A 22,232-nucleotide genomic window follows, 5' to 3' on the forward strand; every position below is an offset into this window, starting at 1 on the left:
ATAAGAATTTTACCTGAGTAGCTACAAATTAGATCTTTTGCACGGATTCTGAGTAGAAAAGCAGAAAATGATCAAGGTGAATTAAGTTTTTCTTTTATCTTACTAGCAATGGATCCAAATACTTAGGAACGCTGCTTTCTCTCCCCGACAAACAAAATCAAGCCAGGTTAGTATCAGTCTATGTATCGAGCCTAAACCTTAATTAACAATGTGTGAAGCGGGCTTTTAACATTAAACTCAAGTATATGGAATATACATTTCAGTCTTATTCTCTACATGCTCAAGGGTCTACAGTTAAATTATAAAGACATAGACTAAAATATTCCTATGCCAATGTGGACAACATAACTTAAAAAATACTAAGGAAAACTGAGATGGTGGAAGTTGTGAATTTGTGCTGTAAGATACCCAACCCTGTGGGCAGCTATCAGTGGCAAAACACTGCTCAAATCCTATACAATTGCATCTTTCTACATGACTAAACCTCAGACAGTAAGATAATCAATTACTCCACTATCTTGAAGCCCTGATTTTGGGATGCAGACATTACAAGACATTTGAGCTAATCGCCTCTTTGAAGCATTTATGTTGCAGGAGGACTTCCATTTTCCACACAGCATAATCACTTACTCCCCTGCTTGTCAAAGGCTAACTGCAGACACCACACGCAGGCTGACACCGGGAAAGGGCCCATCCCCCGATGGCCGCGCACACACTCCCCAGCCACCATCTCATCGGTGATTTCTATTGTAACCAAAATGAATGAGAGAGCAAGCCAGCAAGACACACAGCGACAGCAGCCACCCCCTGGCCATACGCAGGGCCGATGACTGAAACGGCACTTACTGTTGATGAGAAAAAAACCATTCCTTATGTTCAGCGAAAGCTCCAAGTTCACGGCTGCACCTCCACCTCCCTGGCCAAGGCAGCCCCTCCCCCGCCGGCCTCATTCCCGGTTCTGCATCTTGCACGGGCCGGGCCGCGCGCCCTCCCACAGGCTCCGTGGGCACAAAGCAATGCCCACAGGAAAGGAAGAGACCTGCTTCTCTGCTAACTGCAATATTTAATCTCAGTCTTCTCCCTTCCAATAAACAAAATATCTCCAGCTCTTTTCACACACTCACACACAGTCTTTGTTCTGACGCTACAGGATTGTAACGCTGGGGGAAGGAAGTCACAGTGCTATCTTGGCTATGGGTTATTTATGAAGTGCTATAAACCCAGGGAAGAAACATTTAGATTTGGGGCACAAAAAAGAGGACTTCTGTCATCCTCAAATTAAATTCCTCTGTATCAGTTTTAAACGAAATGGTGCCTTGAAACCTGAAGCCCCTCAGTCCAACAGGAACGCCTTCCCCGCCTCCTCAAGTAGTTTCCCCAGCAAGGTTTTCTGCTCTGCCTTTTTTGCCCTGCCTTTTTAGTCCTGTGCTTAGAAGAGGCAGAGTTCATTTAGTTCATTCCTGTTCTGTTTGTTTTTGTTTTTGGCATTAGAGCCTATCTTGTAGTAAAAATGAACAAGGCTTTCAAGGGAAGAAATTTTGCAGTTTTCCAAGCTTGCTCCTCCCAAGGTCTACCACGCTGACCACGACAGCTCCCCACCCTGACCTTGGTTTCTCCAGCGGATCCTGAGCGGCTGTTCACATCACCCTTAGTCTGTGTCTACACGCTTTTAGGCTCATTCCCAGCCTCATTTTAAGACTCACGATGAAATCAGTGAAATCGGTAATTTTTTATGGGCCCCTAGAGCCCAACAGTTATTCATTATTTTATTTCCACCTTGAAACACAGCAAGCACATTCTAGACCAGTGAAATTAGGAGTGCCGATCTGGGAACAGTTCTCCCCAAATGCACCATCTACCTTGTGCCTGCATGCATGGGACCTGCTAACATGACCCGAGACTTAGTACACTGGACTGCCTGATGCTGGACACCACCAGGCTGCTGGTTACTCCCTGACCCACTGATGGCTGCTGTCTACTTGGGGAAGTTTCTCGACCCTCAGGAAGGCATTTCTACAGGGCCAGGAGCAGCAGACACCTGCTCCAGAGGTGGAATGATCAGGCTGATAGGAAGGAAAAAAGTAGGGGAGGTTGACCTCACATCTGACTCTTCCTGTGCTAAAATCTCTAAATCCGTCCAGGCCCACTGATCAGGCCAGAGCAAGTCAGCTTTATGACTAGCAGTATTGCTTAGCTTTCCAAACTAACCTTGAGGAGAATGCAGATAAAAGGAGAGCAAGTGAAAAATGTTATCACTTTAAAAAGGCACACATCTCCATCCTCATTCTGCAGGAGATGGAAAAACAATTTTAACACAGTTACCATGGTAATAATACCTACTGAGTTTTAATGACAATATTTTAATTGCCACTATGAAAAAGCAGGTGGGCTTTTCACATTGGTAGTGAAATTATACTTAAATGTGAAATGTGAAATTACACTTAGTAAAAAGTGATATGTGAAGTTACACTTAGTGTCACAAATATACTTAGTTAAAAGGTTTCTTTCCGTGGACTTGATCCTTCTGAAGCAAGAGGAACTATCTAGTCTAAATAGGAAGGGATCAGATGGTAGTATGTCTGAGTCTCTCCTACATAACATTTGCTTAAGGATTCCTAGTTTGTTAATAGTGCTAACATCAAAGAGGAATTACAGAGAAAAATAGCAGCATTCATGACATCTTTTCTTAACAACAAAAAAAAGCCCCCTTTTTTCATAATGAACATTTAGAAATTTGGATAAGCAAAATGAGAATTCAAGTCACCGATGATGCCAAACCCCACCGACAAGCAATGTAAACATTCTGGGGTATGCCTTCCCGCCTAGGAGACTCACCTGGGTTAGGGATGGAACGCTTTGACCTCATCATTCACACATGCTGCTAGAGAGTCTTTAAAAAGAGGCTGCCCTACTCCTGCCTCTTTCCCCATGTCTCTGAAGAGGCTCCACTGAGATTCACAACCAGCAAGAAAGACTCACTAAAGACACAGACTGACCTGTGGCCACAGGGCTCCTGCTCCATAGGACACACCTGAAGCCTTGATTAATGCTATACAGAGGGTTCTGGTTAACAAAGTAGGTGGACTTTTAAGGAGTTCAACTACTCATATGAAATCAAGGGTAGACCTAAGTGAGCTGTGTCGGGCTGAGGGTTCTCTGTGGCACGAGTCCCACCGAGGGGAGGACGGCCGCCCCCCTTGTCAGAGATCTGCTCTGTGCTGAGGTCTGCATCTGTGTGTCCGTCACCCAACACACCCTGTGCCTGCGAGTTCTTACTAACAGAAGACCAAGCTTCCTCCAGAACACAGCACTGCACATCCCGCTAGTTCTGCAAAGCCACTTCTGTAATTCAGTCTCTCCTGCATTCAGGTTTTGCTGGGTCAGTTTTCAAAGATAGGTGCCTAAGAAAACATGGGGAAGAGGAGGAACTAGTAGCTACAACCACACACACACACAAAGTTTAACTCTTCAAATAAGCATAGAGGTATATAATTAGTATTTATCACCAAATCAGACTGGGTTCTAGGAAAATCATGCCATTCACCACAACTACCCAGAGACCAGTGCTTCCAATGGGCTCTCTGCCAATGGCACAAACAGCATGTTTTGTAAGAATTTAGATGTCACCAACATTAAGCTGCTGCCCAGGGGCCCATGAGGACTGCTAATAGCTCTGCAGCCATTCCAAAGTGAGAACCAGTTCTGTGAAGTTTGAAGCCCCATCACAGGGCCTATGGAACCTTCTGTGAGGAAATCAGCATTAAGCCTGACTCAGGCTTCCCCGCCCACCACAACCTTGGAGTATTTGGTTATTTCAGGAGATGGATCCTTCAGGTTCTTTGCTTTAGGGATTTTACAGAAGCTGAAGAAGTCTCTGCAAATCTGCAAGTTAGCTTGGGTCTAAAACCCCTCCTCCTCTCCTCCCTCACCACAGAGCGACACTGCACCGCACCAGAGGCTAACAGTGTGTGTGCAGGTGTGGTGCTTTTTCATCCAGGGACTCGAGCACAGTAAGCGGCAGGTCCAGGATTTCTGACTCTTGGTGCGGCACATGTCACTTCAGCCCGCTGCTCGCTCTAGCTCTGTTCCCCAGCCCGGCGCCATCCGCAAATCCTGGCCACTTGTTAGAAATGCACATTCTTGGTCCCGTCCAGACCAATGGAATCAGAAGCCCTGTGGTGGGGTCCAGTAATCCAAGCTTTCGTGAGCCCTCTGGGGACTTTGATGCATATTTCAGTGTGAGAACCACCACTCTGGAGTAAATAGTAAATTCTACATAGAGTTCTAGGTTTTAGAAAAATTCTGATGAGCTACTTTTAAAAGCCAGGTCTCAAGAGAGCCAAGGGCTCTTTCAGTGTAAGCTGCCGCGGGACAGATGGACCTTGGCTGCATCCCCACCCTGCACAGAATCGCCCCTGCCCTTGGGTCAGTTATTTGCCCTCTCTGAGCTGCCTTTGCCCTCTCTGTAAAATGGAGGGCACTGACCTTGCACAGTTGTTCCAAGAATGAGATGAAATAATACCTAAGAGGAGCTTGGCACTTACAAAATAAATAACATGGATTTCTCCCCTGGCCAATGGAGTCTGCTATCTGAAATGCTCAGAAATCTATGTTTTTAGTAACCTTGTCCTTGATGTCCTACCAGCTCTTCTGAAATTTACCTCTATTTTGCTGAGAATGAATCCACCCCACCCACCACTCGTCCCCAGTGAATTAAACCTGACTTATTGAGGTCTTGGACTTTTGAACACCATTCCAAACTTTGAAGTTAAAGGCTTGTTGTTAAAATCTTAAGGTCATGCGACTGGGTACCTATGTAGGCTCAAATCTGACCTATCATTTTACAAGAGCTGTCCCCTGCCACGGGAGTGAAGCAGCACGATACTGTGCGTAGGGCAGAGAAGGGTAAATGGTGTCCAGAGCTCTGTGGGCCAAGAAGGCCAACAGCATGTCCTGCAGGATGAGGTCAGGTTGGTTGCCACTGTTCAAATCTAAGTTCTGCAGCTTGTGCTGCCCACCCACCGCACCCCATGATGATGCCTTTGTACAATGCCCAGGATATCACAGACAAGATGCTGATTCTGTGAGGCTGCTTTATGGCACGTCCGGGCTTGTCGTTCGAACCCACAAATCTTCTTGAAGGGTAAACTCAACTTGGACTTTCTTAGACTCTCAGTCATCTGTCTCACCTGGTTCTTGGCTTCAGGTAAGTTCCTCCCTTCCAAGTCCTTCAGTTTTGAAGGGATCAGGCTTTTAATATGTTCTACTCATTCCAAACTAGTAGGGTTGTGGGTAGCAGGCAACACAACAGCCTGATCTGAAATCCTGTTGCCTAACTGGCTGTGTAGCTGTGGGCAAGTTACTTAACTTCAGTGCCTCAGTTTGATCTTCTGTAAAATGAGATGATAGTATGTATGTTTTACAGTTACAATGAAGGTTCAGTGAAATCATACATTAAAAAGTACACTGTTAAGAATATAGCTGGCAGCCAAGATATCTATTATTTCAATTCCTTATTCTGACCAGAAATTTCACCTGCTCTCTTCTCTCTCTCACTGCAGAATTGGCTGAAGACCAGGCAGCCAGAGAGGAGGGAGGGCAAGAAACCACCTAGTGAATTCTGAGGTAATATAACCAAAGCATGAATGATTAAGAATGGACTGTCACTCAGGAAGTGTCATCTAGATCTTGCTCCTGAATGATCCATGAACAGGTATTATGTCATCACACCCTTGATTTGTGCCAGGTGCCCAAGAAGACTTAGGATATAAAGAAAAGGTCAACAAAGACATACTAGACAAAATTTACCCACCAGAAATGACCTTATTTTTATGCAGTGGAATGTCCATTGATTTCAACAAGTATCTGAAGCACTATTCTAAGTGCAGATAATGACAGTAAAAGACACTGGTCTCATGGAGGAAAGACCTCCCAGTATTAGATATAACTGAGGAAATCCTCTTTCATGCAACAAACATGCTAGTTAGTTTTAGACCGTTCTTAGGGAAAGACAATAATAACCACTCAGTAAGTGCTAGCTCCTACATTCTGGTCCCATGCCAAATATGAGACTCACATCACTCATCCTCGCGGCGGCCTCTGATTTACGCAGTGCTGTTACACACATTCTCCAGATTCTGAAACTGAGGCTTAGGAAGGTTAAATATCTGCTCAAGTTTCCACAGTAACTGGTAAAGTCAAGATTGGCTCAAACACCTGTGCTCTAAATGCTTACTTGTGTTTCTGCCATGGATTTCCAAAGGATTTTTATCAAGTGCCAGTAAAGAGAAGTTGAATTCAGCCAAGCCTATGCCATCCCCCACATAACCCTAATATTTGTCTTCAGCAGACCCTCCCTTGCTAAAAAAACATCAATGACTCAGACCTTACTTAGGACACTAAGACTTCCATTGAGATTTAAGGTCTTCTGAGACTTAGCCCCAACCTACCTGCCAGCTGCATCTCCTATACTTGAGCCAATGGAGCTTCTCGTCATTTCCTGGTGACTTCCATCCTACTCTACCCCTGGACCTGTTTGCTTGTAACATACATCTCTCTCTGCCACCAGTAACACTCAGAAGTTCCAGCCCCTCACTCAGAACCATCTGGGAACACCACTCTTCTGAAAGGCTCTTCATCCCCACCCCCACTCCAGAAAGATGAGATCTGAGCGTTCAAACCACTTGGCTTTACAGCTGCTCGGATGTCCACTTCCGTTAATGTAATTGACTCATCTTACTTCCATCTGTAATTTTCATGCACTTAGTCTGCTGCCTTTCTGACTCAATCAGGTTCACATATGGTTTATAGTAAACAATTAGGTAAAGGAAACGCCAAATTATTAAGTGTACCTTATTGTCATTACTTCCCAATTCTTCATTTACCTTACATGTTCTTCCGTATAGTCCACATTACCATTTTGTGTATTCAGAACACCTGAGCACACTGCTATGTGAGAGGCTCTCTTGGTGGCTGGAACGTACAGCTAACAAGCTGTCCCCAAGCCAAGTGACTGTTCTTTGCAATCAGAAACATTTTGATTGGGGGGTCTGTCTTTGGAGACAGAATTAGAAGACAGAAGACATCTAAAAGCTGCAGGTGATACATCATTTTGTGAAGGGAGATAAAATTATCAGTGCTATTTCTGATAAGGTTGCACCAGGGCATGTAGCTTAGATTTATTTGAGGCCACATCTCAGAACAAGAGGCCCCTAAAATATGATCTTCCTAAAATGCTGAAGTAAGAATTTCCATTCATTTTTACCAAACTCAGCCTTTACTGGTAAGTTTATAGGAAAACTGGGCTCGGTTTCTAAATCTGTGAAATAACCACTGTACCTAGGGAGTCCAAGTCATTTTCAGGCCACGTCTTACCTTGATCCAATGACATCAAAAAGGTGCTGCCAGCGGTCATTAATTTTGTTGAGCTTGTCATCTATCTCAGCTGCTCTCGTCTTAATACTGGCCTTGATCAACTGGTCACCCATTTGCTTTAGCTGTAACTTGTTTTCACTAAACAAGTTTATTTCTTCCATGCAGTCCTGTCAAAGGCACCGAAACACAAGGCGTCAATTTCTACTGAAACTTCATTTCTTCACCTGCCACTCACACACAGTTGACTCTTGGAATTTGAAATAAAAATTAAAAACTTCTCACACCTGTCAACACAACTCTTCAGTGAGCAGCTAGGAAGTCAAACTCGCCCACCCAGCACATGTTTAATATGTAAGGTGGCAACATGGTAGTTACTTTCTCAATTTGAGAGCCGTGGTTTCCCCCCAAGATTTCTCTGAATCTAACTTACTTAGTCCCTGAGGATAACTGGGTATAATTAAATTAGCCTAATGCCGGCAAGACTTTCTATGGTTGACCTCTGTGGCATTCTGGGTGACTAGAAGCACTCTCTCTCTACCTTTCCTGGTGGGGATCAGTGACCATTTCAAAATCATCAGCTCCATTGCTGTGGGCCTCCTTCCTTTAGCAGGGGGAGCTCCTTAACAGTAACGACCACGAAAGCTGTAACTTGCTTGGGGTGTGAGCAGATGCTTTATGGAGATGTGAGCCCCTTCTCTGGCCAGACCTCCTGAGGGGAAGCAACTCCCCTTAGTACACAGCACCATGTCACGTGAGCAGTCCCACACTTCCCAGCTCTCTGGAATCCTCACTTACTAGCTTTTCTCTGAGAAGGAATAAAAATAGTTCAGAAAATCCCTTCAAATCTCAAAAACATATCTAAAACACTCCACCACTCTGAGCCCAAGAATGAGGAGGGTGAGAACTCCAAGGTGGTCAAACTGTAACCATGTGGGTACTCCCACTAACCTTCTGTAACTTTTCAATCATTTCTTCAATGCTGACATCTGCCGTCTGTAGGACTTTGTTTTCCATCTGCACCAGCCATGCACACAACTCTTTATTTTTCTCATTGAACACAATCCATGAATTGAGTCTGTCTTCAATCTCCTGCTTGTGTATGGCCACCTGGAAATGAAAATTTGGCACCTCAGTAAATCCAGGAAGGAAAGCATTTCCCTTCCCTCCCCCTACCGAAGGGACTACGGATTTCATTCATTTTTCTCAGTGGCTCTATAGACTCAAAACACTATGATACCTAGGGTTTAGTATCCACAAAAGTTTCTTATACCTTTGATGAAATGTCCCAAGAGCAACCAAATAAAGAGCATATCTGAAATGGAACTGACCAGAAGGACTCAGTCTTATCCAATGCCTACCTATTATTATCAGATTATAGTAAAAATTAGGACAGGAAAGGTTAGATGAATACAGTCAACATCACCCAAGTTTCTTATTTCAATTTACACTGATAGCTTGCTACATGCTAATTTCTAACTTTAAGACCCAAACCCTTTCCCTTTTTCAAAATGACCAAGCACTTAAGGCCAACATCTTGCCTATTTAATTAAAAACATTTAATCAAGATCACAAAATACATCTAACATTTGTAATGCGAATAAAGCATGAAAATTAAAGTTATTTAAATATTTTAGTGGTATTTCAAAAATAAAGCAGAATAAAATAAAAAAATACACATCACTCATGTAATCCACCTTCCACTGTGCACTCTGACTCTGGATAAAAACCACAGAAATGGAACAAAATACTAGTCTGTAGATGCAGGCTGACCCCCAGCTCCCCAAGGCTCCATTATGTATAAACACCCCTACCCTGACAGCAGCAAAGGGTCTGCCTCCCTACAGGGTTCAGCCTTTCCCAGGTATTTCAAAGTATTCCCAGATCTTAAAAATCCTTAGAATCCTAGAGTTAAAAGAGGTAGCTAAGAGTTCTTTGGGTAAAGTATTAACACCTCACTTTATGGCCTGGGAAACCAAGGTTATACTCCCAGAGATTTTCCAGCTGTGTATAGAACCTCTGCTCTTTAAAGTGAGGCTTGCATGTCTATCCAGCCAACTATTTTAAGAAGGCTCAAAGAACTATCCCTAAAAAAAAACCAAAGAACAAAAAAACCCTCACAAGTTTTATGTTTCTATTCCTCAGGGCATCTATTTATCTTAGCTTAAAGTCAGAACATTTTGCACATCATTCTGGTTGGCTCATAATGGTAACAATTAAGAACATCTGGGCCCCAGTCTTTGCTTCTACCTTAACTTTTAGGACTTTTCCCATATTCTAAATTTTTTCTTATATAAAATATGCATAAAAATTCTAGGAAGAGATTTAAAATTAGAGTGCATTGTGAATACTAAATACTAAAATCAAGAAGGCAAAATTTTTTCACTTGAGTAAAATGCACTTCAAAGTCTCTGAATTTCAACTTTTACATCTCTTAATTCACAAAAAATGAGACTAAGGAAATTATTTTTCTTGCGATTTTATGTTCTTACAACAAAGATCTATTTGAATCCTTTAATTCCATCTTGATCCTGTCACAAACACATACCTGAACCACCATCCAATGTTTAGTAAGTAGAAGTGATCTGCTGAGTATGGCAGTTGGTAATTCCTTTTGGAGAGTTTTAAAAATCAGCTACTTGAAAGAAACATCAGATTGCATGTGAATGCAGAAATCTCAGATAAAGTGCCCCGGTGCCAGGCACCTCAGTATGACTCCTGCTGTTTGTTGGGCCAGAGAAATATTATTGCAAAGGATACCGCTCCAAGGCCAGACCTCTTCGCTGAAGTGTTGATTCTAATTTACTGACTGCTACTTGTCATCTATACAGGACAGAGAGCCACATGCACACAGCTGCTCGTAACTGCAGTATTGTACCCCCGCTTAAGGTGAGTTTAAAAAAAGCTCATTAGAAGTGTGCAAAATTGCAGCACTGAGCGCCGGGAAACAAAGGCTCAAATCTGTTACACCATGTTGCTGCCTTCTAAAGGAACAGCGGCCCGGCCTGGGCTCTAATTGAAAAGGGCCTCCGGCTCAATCAAATTAAGCTCCTTTCTCCTCTGCCTGGCCTTCAGAGACATTCAATAAATTCCACAACAGCCGTGCCCTGCAGTTCACTTGACTTACCCTTAAGCAGAGGTCCTCCCATTGTCTGTGCAAATGCTCTATTTGCTCCTTCAAAACCATCACGTCCTCCACAAGAATGTGCTGGGTTAAGTCGGTCTTCATAGTGTGAAGTTCTTTAAAGTTCTGAGTCCAGGTGGCCAAAGACTTCTCTAGTTCCTGCATTTAAACACAAGAAGGAAAAAACCCTTCAACTCAAGCTGCTGTTGTTTTCAAACCTGTAGGCTAATCTTTTGATTGGACTTGGGGGAGGGGAGACCAGGGAAGGGGCGGGACCTTCTGAATGAGCAGCAGCCCAGGCCAGCAGCTCGGGCCACTTCCTCACCTCTTCCTCTCAAAAGAAAATTCTTCTACTTTAATTTTCATCTTCTCAGGTAATTCAGATTCATTAACCCTATCTTGAAGTCATATAGGTCTTTATCTTTATTTGAGGGGTATTTTTGGAATCTGGCAACAATCTCACACACCCCTACATACACACTTTTAATTCTGAAACTATGTTACAGAAATTTTGTATAAAGTGTGTTTTCCCATTAAAGAAAAATATAAAAGATGCACTGTTGCTACTGTGACAATCATGCAACAACAGCTTCTGTTTAAAGAGAATTATTTTGGCTAAGTTTCAAAAAGAATGAGTATAATGGAAGAAAAAATAAATTGTTCCCTAGTTAACTAATTGGGAGAAATAAGTTAACGGAGTATTTCCTCTGGCCACAGAAACCTTTATTTTAAAAAATGAAGTATTTGTCAAATTTTAACTTTCTGAATTTTTGGACTTAATAAAATTACTTTCACAACAAAGAGGTAAAAGGTAACAGGCAAAACACTCAACAGTCCTTTGGATTTTTATCATGCTCATAATTCTTCATGGCGTGTCCATTCGTACCGGAGCGTAAGTCTCGGGGGTAGGGGGCAACAAATGTGTTAATTTTGATTCACTTGCCAAGTTCTAAAAGCATTTAGAATGGCATGACTTCATGACTTGCTGACAAGAATTTAATGAAATGGCCTGGAGAATTATTTTTGAAGGCCCCGTGGAGATCAAGAAATATCTTCAGCTGAAGAGAAATCATTATCCTAAATTCTCGTTACCTAGTTTAGCCAAATGATTCTGGTAAAGTGGATGAGGGAAGGTCCTGCAGTGGCACACTTCTAATAGCTATGTAACACAAAGGGGGCACCTCGTAAGTGGGGGTGCACCACTCACTCACCACCTTGAAGCTGGAGGGACCCAGGGGGCTTCATGCAGCACCTCCCTGCCCCTGCAGCAGGCTCAGCCCGCCCACAGCCCTGCTCCAGGGGCTGGCTCAGAGGCCTGCACAGTAGGGAAGCATGATTAAATCATCCACAGCCAAGTTTAAATCTATTTGGATGCTTGGTTTCCTCAGGTGTTGTAGAACTTTTGAACACAGACATTTTTATGATTCTGAACAGATAGTGCCAAATTGTGTCCTCAAAGGAATGACTATATCTTTCTCCACACACATCTTGGTGTTGAGTTACATATATATATATATATATATATGAGTTTAGCCTGACATGCTACCTACTCCTTTACCCTGATGCTTCTGCAAATATATTTAGTTAATTCCTACTTACACATTCAGATCTCAGACACAAAGATAATTCCTCAGAAGAGCCTTCTCTGAGTTATCAGAAAACTGTAATGATCTTATAGCCCTCTTTGCTCTGCCTCTAACACTCACAATGCTTACAATTATACACACACACACACACACGCAAATTGTGGGACCCTTGTGTGTCTGCAGGAGTCTAGACTGCCAGCTCCATCCTGGCCCAACACATGGCCCGGCGCCTCTCATGATGCTGTTACAGCAAGTCCTCAGCTACAGAAACGTATGACTGAAAGGAGAGCAACTGGGCAGTGTCTCATGAGCTTTAATATCTTCATTAAAATTAAGTGAAAAAAAGCAAGGAATCAAACATTACAGCTGATGACCACTATTGGTAGAAACATTTTAAACATCATGTCTTTAAAATACTCCAGATTTTGCTACCAAAGTAATTATAAAGGAGAACAGTCAGAACTTCTCTTTCTTAATTTAACCAAACTGTCTACGTTGCAACATTCTATAAAATTTCAATGGTTCATATAACAACAAGACATAAACCTTAACGTTCACCACGTAAGTGGTGCGCTGCGTGGGCCTTGCTGGACTCTCGCATTGCACAGCAGCACTAAAACTTTTGCCCGCGGGCTCAGTGACCAGTGGGACTGTCAGGTTCCATTTCTCTACACTACCCTCTGGGTAAAAAGAGCACCAAAAAATCAATTACATACACAACACGCACATATATACATACATACACAGTAGATAAGTACTGACTTGCATATGATCTCTAGAAGAATATACAAGAAATTGTTAACACCGATTTCTTCTGTGGGGAGGAACTGATAGAGAAAAAATTTTCACCTCTACTTTTTGCACCCTTCTGAATTTGGAACCATGTGATGACATTACTTGTTAAAAACATTATTTTAAAAATAAAGTCCTGCCCCAAGGGCTCAGTTGTTTTATGAACACAAATGTCCACTATATCTATTTTCATTATAGTGAAAAGTTAGTGTTTAAAATATATAAAGAAGCTACACACACACACAAATATGTACAAATTATTCCACATGTCAATGTGGCTGTAATGGGAGTGTAATTTTCTGAGGAGGAAAGTGAAGCTCGGATGGGTCAAGTGGTTAGAGTATTTCCCCGAAGTGATTCTGGGATGTTAAACACTGTTCTGCACAGGTTCAGGTTACTTGGGTTCTTGTGGAGTATGGCTGTGGGATCAGTGAACTCAATGCTCTTGATGGCTCTTCCCGATTCTTCCCACTGACAGAATACTGGGGCTGTGGATGTAGAAAGGAAACCACTGGGAACTGAGCATGATACTTGGGAAAAATTCTGCCTTGTGAGTTTACAGTTTCCATTCTGCACTTGCTTCTAGACTTTATGGAAGGAAATTCTGCCAAACGAGAAAGTGAATCCCAATCCTCTCACTTGTTACTGGTCTAGATCGCAATCTAAAAATGTAGAGGTGATTGAAACTTGTAAAATTAAGAATAGATAGGAACCTTCTTAACCTACTAGTAGTAACCAGTACCAGCAAATATCATGCTTAATGGTAAAACGTCAGAACCATTTTCTTTAAAATTGGGAATGACATGAAGGAGCCAACTATTAATGCTTCTAATCAGCATTGTTCTAGAGGTACCAACCATTGTAGAAAGAACAGGAGAAAAAGTTTAAAATTAAAAGAAACAAAAAATGTCATTTTTCACAGATGGTGATTCTCTACACAGACATCCAAGAGATGATATAGATACATTATTGGAATCAACAAGAGTTTAAGCAAGATGGCTGAATATCCTATCAATCAAATATGAGCTGTATTTACAGATACCAGTGATAAACAGAAAGTATAATTAGAAAAAGGCAGTATTTTCAATAGCTTCAAAAATAACATGCCAAGAAATAAATCTAACAGAAGTACAATACTACATAAAAAAAATTGTAAAATATTACTTAACATGACTAAATGGAGAAACATGCCATATTCAGGAATGGGAGTACTTGGTATCATAAAGATGTTAATTTTTCCCAAATTAATCTGTAAATTCGACACTATTCCATTAAAACTCTTATCAAGACTTTTCAACAAACGACTCTGAAAGACATTCATACTAATGTGAAAGAGCAAGGTTTGAGCACACCTCACACCTAAAATGAAGGTCTGCTTTAACCCAGCCCAGCACTCGAGATAGTTTGACATGACAGCTGATAGAACCAGACCAATGGAGTAGAGAGCCAAGAAACAAATCCACACACTCGGAAGCTTAGAGATGGGCACCAACACAAGATGGATCCATGCGAGCAAAACAAAAATTGGGTCTTTATCTCCTATATGCAAAAAGCAATTCTTCAAGAATAAAGATGTAAATGTGAAAAGCAAAATTTGAAAACTTTCACATGGATGGAAATGTAGGAGTGTAATATGACTTTAGTATGGAATAATGGTACTTACTGCATATATACAATTTAAAAGTAATACTTTTGTACATCATTGAAAGCTACATATACATGTAGTAAAACTATAAAGAAATACAGAAGAATGATAACACACCAAACTCGGGTGTGGATCTTTCTGGAGAGAGTTATTCAGGGCATTTGAATTGTACTTGCAATGCTTTATTTTTTTCAGCTGGGTGATGGTTTCATGGCAGTTTATCATATGTTTGTTATGCTGGAAATTTTTTGCATGTTAGAAATTTTTACAATGAAGAAAACATGCATGGAGAAGGACACTCATTTCTGGCACTATTTCTTTCTAATTTTTTCAGTTTGATTCTTGAAGTGACTGAAGGAAGAAAAAAAATTTAAAAACTATTCCGTTAGGCTCTTAATGTCTATTAAACACCAAGCCTGCGTTTAAGGAAGAGGCACAGGAATTATACTGGTCCACTCCGATCCATAAGTTTGCCCCATCTTGCAAAGGGTAAAATACTATGGAATTTTTGCCAGTGTGTTTATCAACTAGGCAGAATATGCTTTGAAAGGTTTTATAATAAAAGGTTACATTTGAGTAAAAACTCCAACCCATCAGCTTCTAAAACATAAATTCTTTAGTCATACTTCATTCTCATTTCAAAGACAAGGTCATCTCATAAGGGAACAGCTTCTAATGAAGTCTCAGAGGCCACATCATGTATCATAGAGGGAAACAGACAGATGACCTGAAGGAGAAAATGCCCAAAATCCTAAGAAGAATTTCTACAAAAGTCTTTCTTTCTCATCTTCACACAATGGACCTAAAAAAAAAAATTCTAATTGCTTTAAAACCTGGGATGTTATTTTAGATAAAACATAGGAAAAATATTTTCCAACTGAACAGGAAAACTCGCTTTCAACACAGAAATAGAAAGGCAAACAAACATTCCAACTTCCCAGAGAACACTTAAGTGATTATCTTAAACACTACTTCAGCTTTCAATACCTTAATCAGTTCTTTCTCTTTATGGAGGTCCTCATGAAGTTCAGGAAGAGGATCTTTACTGTGTGCCTTTAAAACTTGCAGCTTGCTTCTCAACTCCTTCATTTTCTTTTCACACTGGTCCCAGGTCTATTTGAAAACAGTATTAAGGTTGGTTAAATACTTTGCTGTTTAAGAATGAATTACAGAAATTATAATACAAGCTGATCACAGGGACTGCTGAGCCACAGTGATATACATTTGAAACCAACATAAGATTATATATTAATGATACTCTAATTTTTAAAAAGGCAAAAAAAAATTGTAGAAACAGAATGACTCATTTAATCCATGTAATCACTGGACTAAATGTCTTTTGTCCATCACACAGAAACCCAGGCATCTTGAGCCAAAGCTGGTCTAAAAGACCAGGACACCGGCATGGCTTGATGCCTCTGCAGCACTCTGTGTGGTCTGTGTCAACCACTGGGTTGGTTGGCTTTTGCTTCCAAACATTTCCTCTTTCTTCCCCATATCCCTCATCTTTCTGATCTTATTCCTATTTTAATTTTGGAAGGCTACTGTGAGGATTAGGTTTAGCATGTAGTCTTGGGTGTGCATACGTTAAGTCAGCACCATAAAGCAAAAGGACTCACCCACCTTTCCTGCCTTCTTCTCTGATGTCATCCCTCTGCACTCTCTTTCCCTTTTGAGAAATAGCTTGTTAGAGACCCTTTCACAGTCAAGCTTTACTCTCCGTTTCTCACCTGGGATGTTATTTTAGATAAAACATAGGAAAAATATGCTCTGACTGCTGCCTTCTGCTTCAAACACTTTGCAGTTTGCAAAGCATTTTCAGCTTCAGCATCTTGTTGTTTCCTGAGGCCAGTATAATTACGGACATGGCAAGTATTATCATCACATTTAAAATGTGGAAACTGAAGCTCAGAGAAAACTGGCCAGTGATAGTCGGTTAGAAGCAGCCTAGTCAACAGTCACCCAACGCTGCAGTTTCCCTGGCCAATGCCACTGTTTCACACCACCAAATGTCCTTTAACCTTTTACGTACTAGCAAATAGGTGCCAGTGTTTTCCAGTTCAGAGGGTTTCTAACTGATTCATTAGAGTAAGTTTCTACTCCTGAGGTTACCAAAGGTAATCATAAAGCAAACAGTGTTTTGTTCCTTGGTACAACTGATATCTGAATATACCTGGGTTGGCCCACCTCTTTAGCAACACCTCATGTAAAGGGAGGCCACTGTTAGCAGCACCAACTCACTGGAACGCAACCAAGAAGAAAGTGAAGAAGAAACAAATCTATGAGTCCTCATCTCTCCCGCAAAGCCATTAACAGAAAGCATTAGCCATCATGCTTCACAAATATGGCCAAGTGCTCAACAAACAGGTGCGAGTTAGTGAATGTCACAGGGTCCAAATGCCAAATAAAATTCAGACACTTTATTCACAGAGATGTTTAAGCCCTAACTGAGCATGTATTTATTCTTTACTTAGAAAAACATCTCTGTTAACATTGGTCTGGTTTTGGTACTCACACAACTGATTAGAGAAAAGCATGGGGCTATAAGGAGTAGGTATGCTCAGAGAAACAAAAAGTAAAAACAGACAACAGTGTATGGAGAGAAATAATAAAAACCCACATAAGTACTCAAAATGCGTAACTGTGTAGGGCCATAATCCAAAGCAGCTCAGAATCCTTGAGAACACTTTCATACATTTTAGCATTACAAAACAATGATTTTCCTAATAATGACTCAAAATAAAACATTTCAGTTCTTAAAAATATAATTTTAAGTTATCTGGGAAATTCTTAACATCAGCTTATATGGGAAAGTACATTCTCTGATGGTAGCAGGGAGAGGAATTATCACTGTGTTTATTTTCATACACTACACCCAAGGACAGACCACATGTGGAACACGAGCTTGTACATTGGACTTCCTTGGAACATGAGTAATTCTTCTATTTCATAGAAGTAAATATAAAATAGAAGCTCAAGTATTTATATCCTTAATATTGAGCTTTTTCAGTGCTGTGTTATTACCTGACATTAAGTAACTGACACAATTCACAGATCAGGACTCAAAGGTTCTTTGGAAAATGTAATACTGTGATTTCCTAAAATCATTCCCATCTTAACACAGCAAACAAAAATTTTATGTACTGCATTTTAACATTATGAATGTAAATGGAAAGGCAAATGGTATGTTTACCTCTACAACATTCTGGAACTGTTTAACCATCTCTCCTACTTGGAGCTTTGTGTCCTTCCAGTCGTCCTGAAGTTGACTGATTCTCTTGCCAATTGACTCTTTAGTTTCCAGGTTAGTTGTGTTCAGTAACTTTTCCCCAGTTTCTAAGGTTAATGCGTAAGTGGTTTGCCATCTCTGAAAATGAGTTTCTTTACCCTAAAAAACAACAAAAAAAAGGTGACTTGCTTAAGCTTCTGATGTGATCAATATGTGACTGTGTGTATATCCTTCAGAGCTTTTCTTAAATGTTAAATTTGATATAAATTAGACAAATCGGGTTAGAATGTACACACAGGCACGTACCCCTCATTCACATCAAAGGCTAATGCTCTACAGGGAGTTGACACATACCACCAAAGGATGTGTTCTTAAAATAGTAAGAGTTGGTAGCAGACAAGATTCTTAGTGTAAAAGAATGAAAAATATACTTCACAGAATAAAAACCTACAAGATTAATAGATGTATAAGTATTAAGAAAATGATTGGAGTATTAGACCTGAAATTAAGAGCAAACACCCATCGCCATCCTGGTACAAGAGTGAGTTCACTCCTAACCCATAAAAGTAGAACATGTATCTTATGTTAAATATAAAAGGGGAGACTAAAAAAGGTAAAATAAAATACACTTCAGCTTATTATGGGCACATAAACATGTTTGGTTTTAGGAGAAAAATATTAAATCATTTTTTCTGTTCTAAATATGATTTCCTTCACTTTCACATTTCTCAAGGGAGACTTAATGTAGGCATTTTCCAAAATGGAAGCTGGTATTAAAAAACATCAAGAGCATTGACTTACATCGGTGTTTCTGAGACTACCTGATATAACCCAAATGCCAAGAGGAAAGCAGATTACTCTTAGGAGCAGACACCAGAGAAGTACCACCCAACGCATGTGCTGTCATTTCACTTGCCTTCCCAATATGCAGTACTGCCCCACAAAGCCACTGCGACAGACATCTATGAGCCATTCCAAACTTGTCAAAAGATCTGATCCTCTTCAGTCTTCCCTGACTTGGCCAACAGCACACCACTCGTTGGGATACTTAAGCCCAAACCCTAGAGTCATCTTGATTTAGATGTTTATTTACCTTCCACACTCACAGGTAGCAGGTCTTGTAAACTCTGCCTCCAGACATATTCTCTTTTTTTCTTTACTGGGATCACCCTTGTCTTACGTATCACAACTGTCCAACCCTATAGAAATGGCCTCCTCATTGGTTATGGCAGACTGCATTTTTCACAAATGGCCACAACATTCGTAGTCCCACATGCTCCTCCAGAACCTTGCTGTTCCCCTTCGAGTGGTGGTGGCACTATCCCCTCGTCTTGACCCTGTACGGGCCTGTGTGATGGCCTTGATTAGTAGAGGATGACATATGTGACCTCTGAGGCTAGGTCTAAAGACAATACAGCTTCTACCTTGATCTTTCTTGGGACATGCACCTTTGGAAGCCATGAGGTGCCATGGACAAAGTCCAGCTACCAGAAGCCTCTGCATGGGGAGACCACGGAGAACGGTGCCCCGGGAGTCCTGGCTCTTGTAGTTCCTAGCTGTCTGAGTCTTTCCAGCTTAAGAGCTAGACATGAAAGAGAGTGAGCCTTCAGATGAGGAAGGCCCTGGCCACCATGAGTGAAACTGCCAGACCCTAAGCAAAAGCCACCAACCGGGCCCTGTCAACCCCCAGAAATATGAGAGACCATCATCAGTGATTGTTGTTATGCAGCAATAGATAAGAATACGCTGGGATTCCTGCCTCTCCTTTGGGTCCCTATAATCCATCCTCCTCAGAGCAGCCAATGGATCTTTAAATAATACAAGTGGCATCATGATGTCCCCTCTCCCAGCTCAAAGTCTTCAAGGCTTCCTTCCCATTACACTGAGAATGTAACTCGCTACCATGTCTTGCCTGTAAGATGCTCCTCCCTGCCTCCCTTTCAAATTCACTCCCTCCCACCGCTGCCTCACTGGCTGTCCTCCAGTCGTGCCAGCCTTCATTCTGTCCTTTGCCTTGCGAAGCATGTTCCCATCTCAGGGACTCTGGGTAAGGCATTCCCACTGCCTGAAAGGCTCTTTCCCAGAGCTCTGCATGGCTGGTTCCATCCTACTGTTCAGCTTCCAGTTTAAACACTGTATTCCCAGAGATCACCCAGTCTAAAGTAGCCACTCAGCCCCTCCATTCCTGGCCCCGTTTTAATATATATGCCTTACTGCAATCTGACTATTTTGTTATTAATCTATTAATTTGTCTGCTTTTCTCCCAGACAAATTAATATTTTCTTATTAATTAATCTAATTGCTCCCAAAAAAAGGGCGGGGGCAGGGGAGGTCTTCTCTGTCCACACCATATGCCCAGCGCTTAGAACAGTGACTGGCACAGAGCAGATACTCAATTGATATTTGATGACTGGGATAAATGTATGAGGAAAGCACAGTATCTCAGAAGGGTGGTGTTTCATTGAGCTGTACTTCTACAGTGAAGAGTAGGTTATATGGAACATGTGCTGGGAACTGCCAGATAATTATCACACTCGCCCCATTCTACTTTGTCCACCCATCTTCACTTTGTCCCTACCTCCCATGGCACTCCCACTCTCACTATTTCTGGGTGAACGGATAAGGTTGGGTGGTTTCACCACAAGGCTAGGGACAAGGTTGGGTAGGCAGGGGTTCCCCCATTGCAGAGAACACACTGGAACCACATCATCATAAAAAACATAAAACCTGAGGTGAACGAACATCTTCCAAATAATGACCCCCTGTAGTTCTCACATTGCTCCTATGCTCACACTACCTTCAGCTCATGGATCAGACCTCTAGTTTGGTAGAGGCTGTAGCAATTCTGGCTCTTCACTGCAGATAGCAGGTGGCTGGTGTCAGCGAGGAAGCGGAGCAAGAGCTCCACAGAGGTGGTGAAGTACCGCCACTGCCTCACCAGCCCATCGACGTCACTCTTCCGCTGCCGAATGCTCTGGGCAGCATGCTGCCACCGGTCCTTCAGTTTCATGAACTTGGAAACAAACTCCGGTCTTGGGAAAAACAGATGGTTAGAGAATCCTGACAACATGTAGAAACATTAATTATCCATGCATAATAGAAACTCAGATTTGCTATTTACATGCACAATTTCATGGAAAAAGAAAACTTAAGATCTCTGTACCATTCAACTTAAATATGATGGAAAACTTGGGGCTGGAGCAGAGGAAGCATGAGGGTTGGCAAAAGGTGTTTAGCAGAAGATATTTGCAAATGACCTGGTATTCTGTCAACATGTGTGACAACCATTCCCTTAAAAAAACTGAAGCTCTTCTAACAAACATGATTGCAAATGCCCTGTGGAAAACTGAACACGGGATCAACAGGAAATGAACAGTAAGAACCTTAAAAGGTATTGATTCCTTGAGTGTTGCTTTACATAATTTCAGCAAATGCTATCTGCAAGTTCTCTTGCAGAAAATAATACCCTTCATGATAAATAGGGCCTTTATTTATTATGGGAAAAGTCATGCTTTTCTACTGATCAAAATCAAATCTATTTTATCATCCTGGGAGTTGTATGAATTTATTACTTCAGAGTTAGGAAGAAATGGGTTTTGTTTTTCTTAGTTATGCTGAAAGAAGATTCACAAGTATATCGGTGGTGATGGGGGGAAGCAATACCTTTCAGAATATTTAAAGTATTTAAGAGGTCAGGCCATGTCAAGGCTCTGCTCAGCCTGATTGGACTGTCCAGTGATCTGACACATGTACATGGCATAGAGAGATCTCTTCTTTTACAACTGTGACATAGCTACCCACTGGGAACAGCAGCTCTTTAAGAATTGTTTTTTAAAGAACAAAATGTCATGAGGCTGAAGGCAGAAGAGGAAGCACCCAGAAGAGTCTTTTGGGTGAAAACTTAGCATACTATACTTGGTGAGTGGATATTTACAAAAATGTCTGGTCTGCTAAGTTCACCCACCTATGATAGAGAAAAATGCCACTGATATTTTTATGGCCACATAGAAAGACCCCATCCAAATATAGTCAGCATACTGGACCCTTGGTTGTCTATCAGCTGACATGGCCACAGGGCACTGAGTGGTCAAGACTCACTCAGTAGAAGACCAGCCCCCCGTGTCACACATCACAACCAGGTAACCAGATGGCTTACCTGTTCTCTATTTCTGTCGTGTCCAGGAGTTGTAAGGACTGGGTAACATAAGAATCAGCAATTGTCTGGTTTATAGAAACTTCGGCTTCTAATGTCTGTATGATAGTTAAAATATAACATATCAGGAATCCCTTTTATACCTCTGGAATTTCTATTTCCTATTAAAACCTAAGCGAGGCTGTATGAGATGGTTAATTTTCAAATTATTTGAGCTTAACTACCAAAAAAGGCTCAATCACCACACCAACATCACCTCAGAAGAGAATCTCAGAAAGAAGAGGTCTAATAATAACTGCACCTAATCCCTGTTTACTAGATGTTTACTATTT

General features: G+C 41.4%; 1 protein-coding gene across 12 annotated transcripts in view; it reads right to left on the reverse strand.

The window, feature by feature from the left end:
• Positions 1–22,232, reverse strand: part of SYNE2 (spectrin repeat containing nuclear envelope protein 2) — a 313,786-nt gene that overhangs the window by 25,467 nt on the left and 266,087 nt on the right. For 11 of the 12 annotated variants that reach the window (XM_073242275.1, XM_073242277.1, XM_073242279.1 and 8 more), the window contains 7 exons: positions 21,904–21,998; positions 20,545–20,779; positions 17,712–17,906; positions 15,506–15,631; positions 10,499–10,654; positions 8,323–8,481; positions 7,375–7,541 (listed from right to left, as the gene is read on the reverse strand). In XM_073242275.1, the coding sequence (XP_073098376.1) occupies positions 7,375–7,541; positions 8,323–8,481; positions 10,499–10,654; positions 15,506–15,631; positions 17,712–17,906; positions 20,545–20,779; positions 21,904–21,998 (1,133 nt within the window). Of the gene's footprint in view, positions 1–846; positions 966–7,374; positions 7,542–8,322; positions 8,482–10,498; positions 10,655–15,505; positions 15,632–17,711; positions 17,907–20,544; positions 20,780–21,903; positions 21,999–22,232 lie in introns of those variants that run through there. The other variant, XM_017670605.3, reaches the window with a different exon arrangement.

Source organism: Manis javanica, chromosome 8 (genome assembly GCF_040802235.1).
Source record: "Manis javanica isolate MJ-LG chromosome 8, MJ_LKY, whole genome shotgun sequence".
Taxonomy (NCBI): domain Eukaryota; kingdom Metazoa; phylum Chordata; class Mammalia; order Pholidota; family Manidae; genus Manis; species Manis javanica.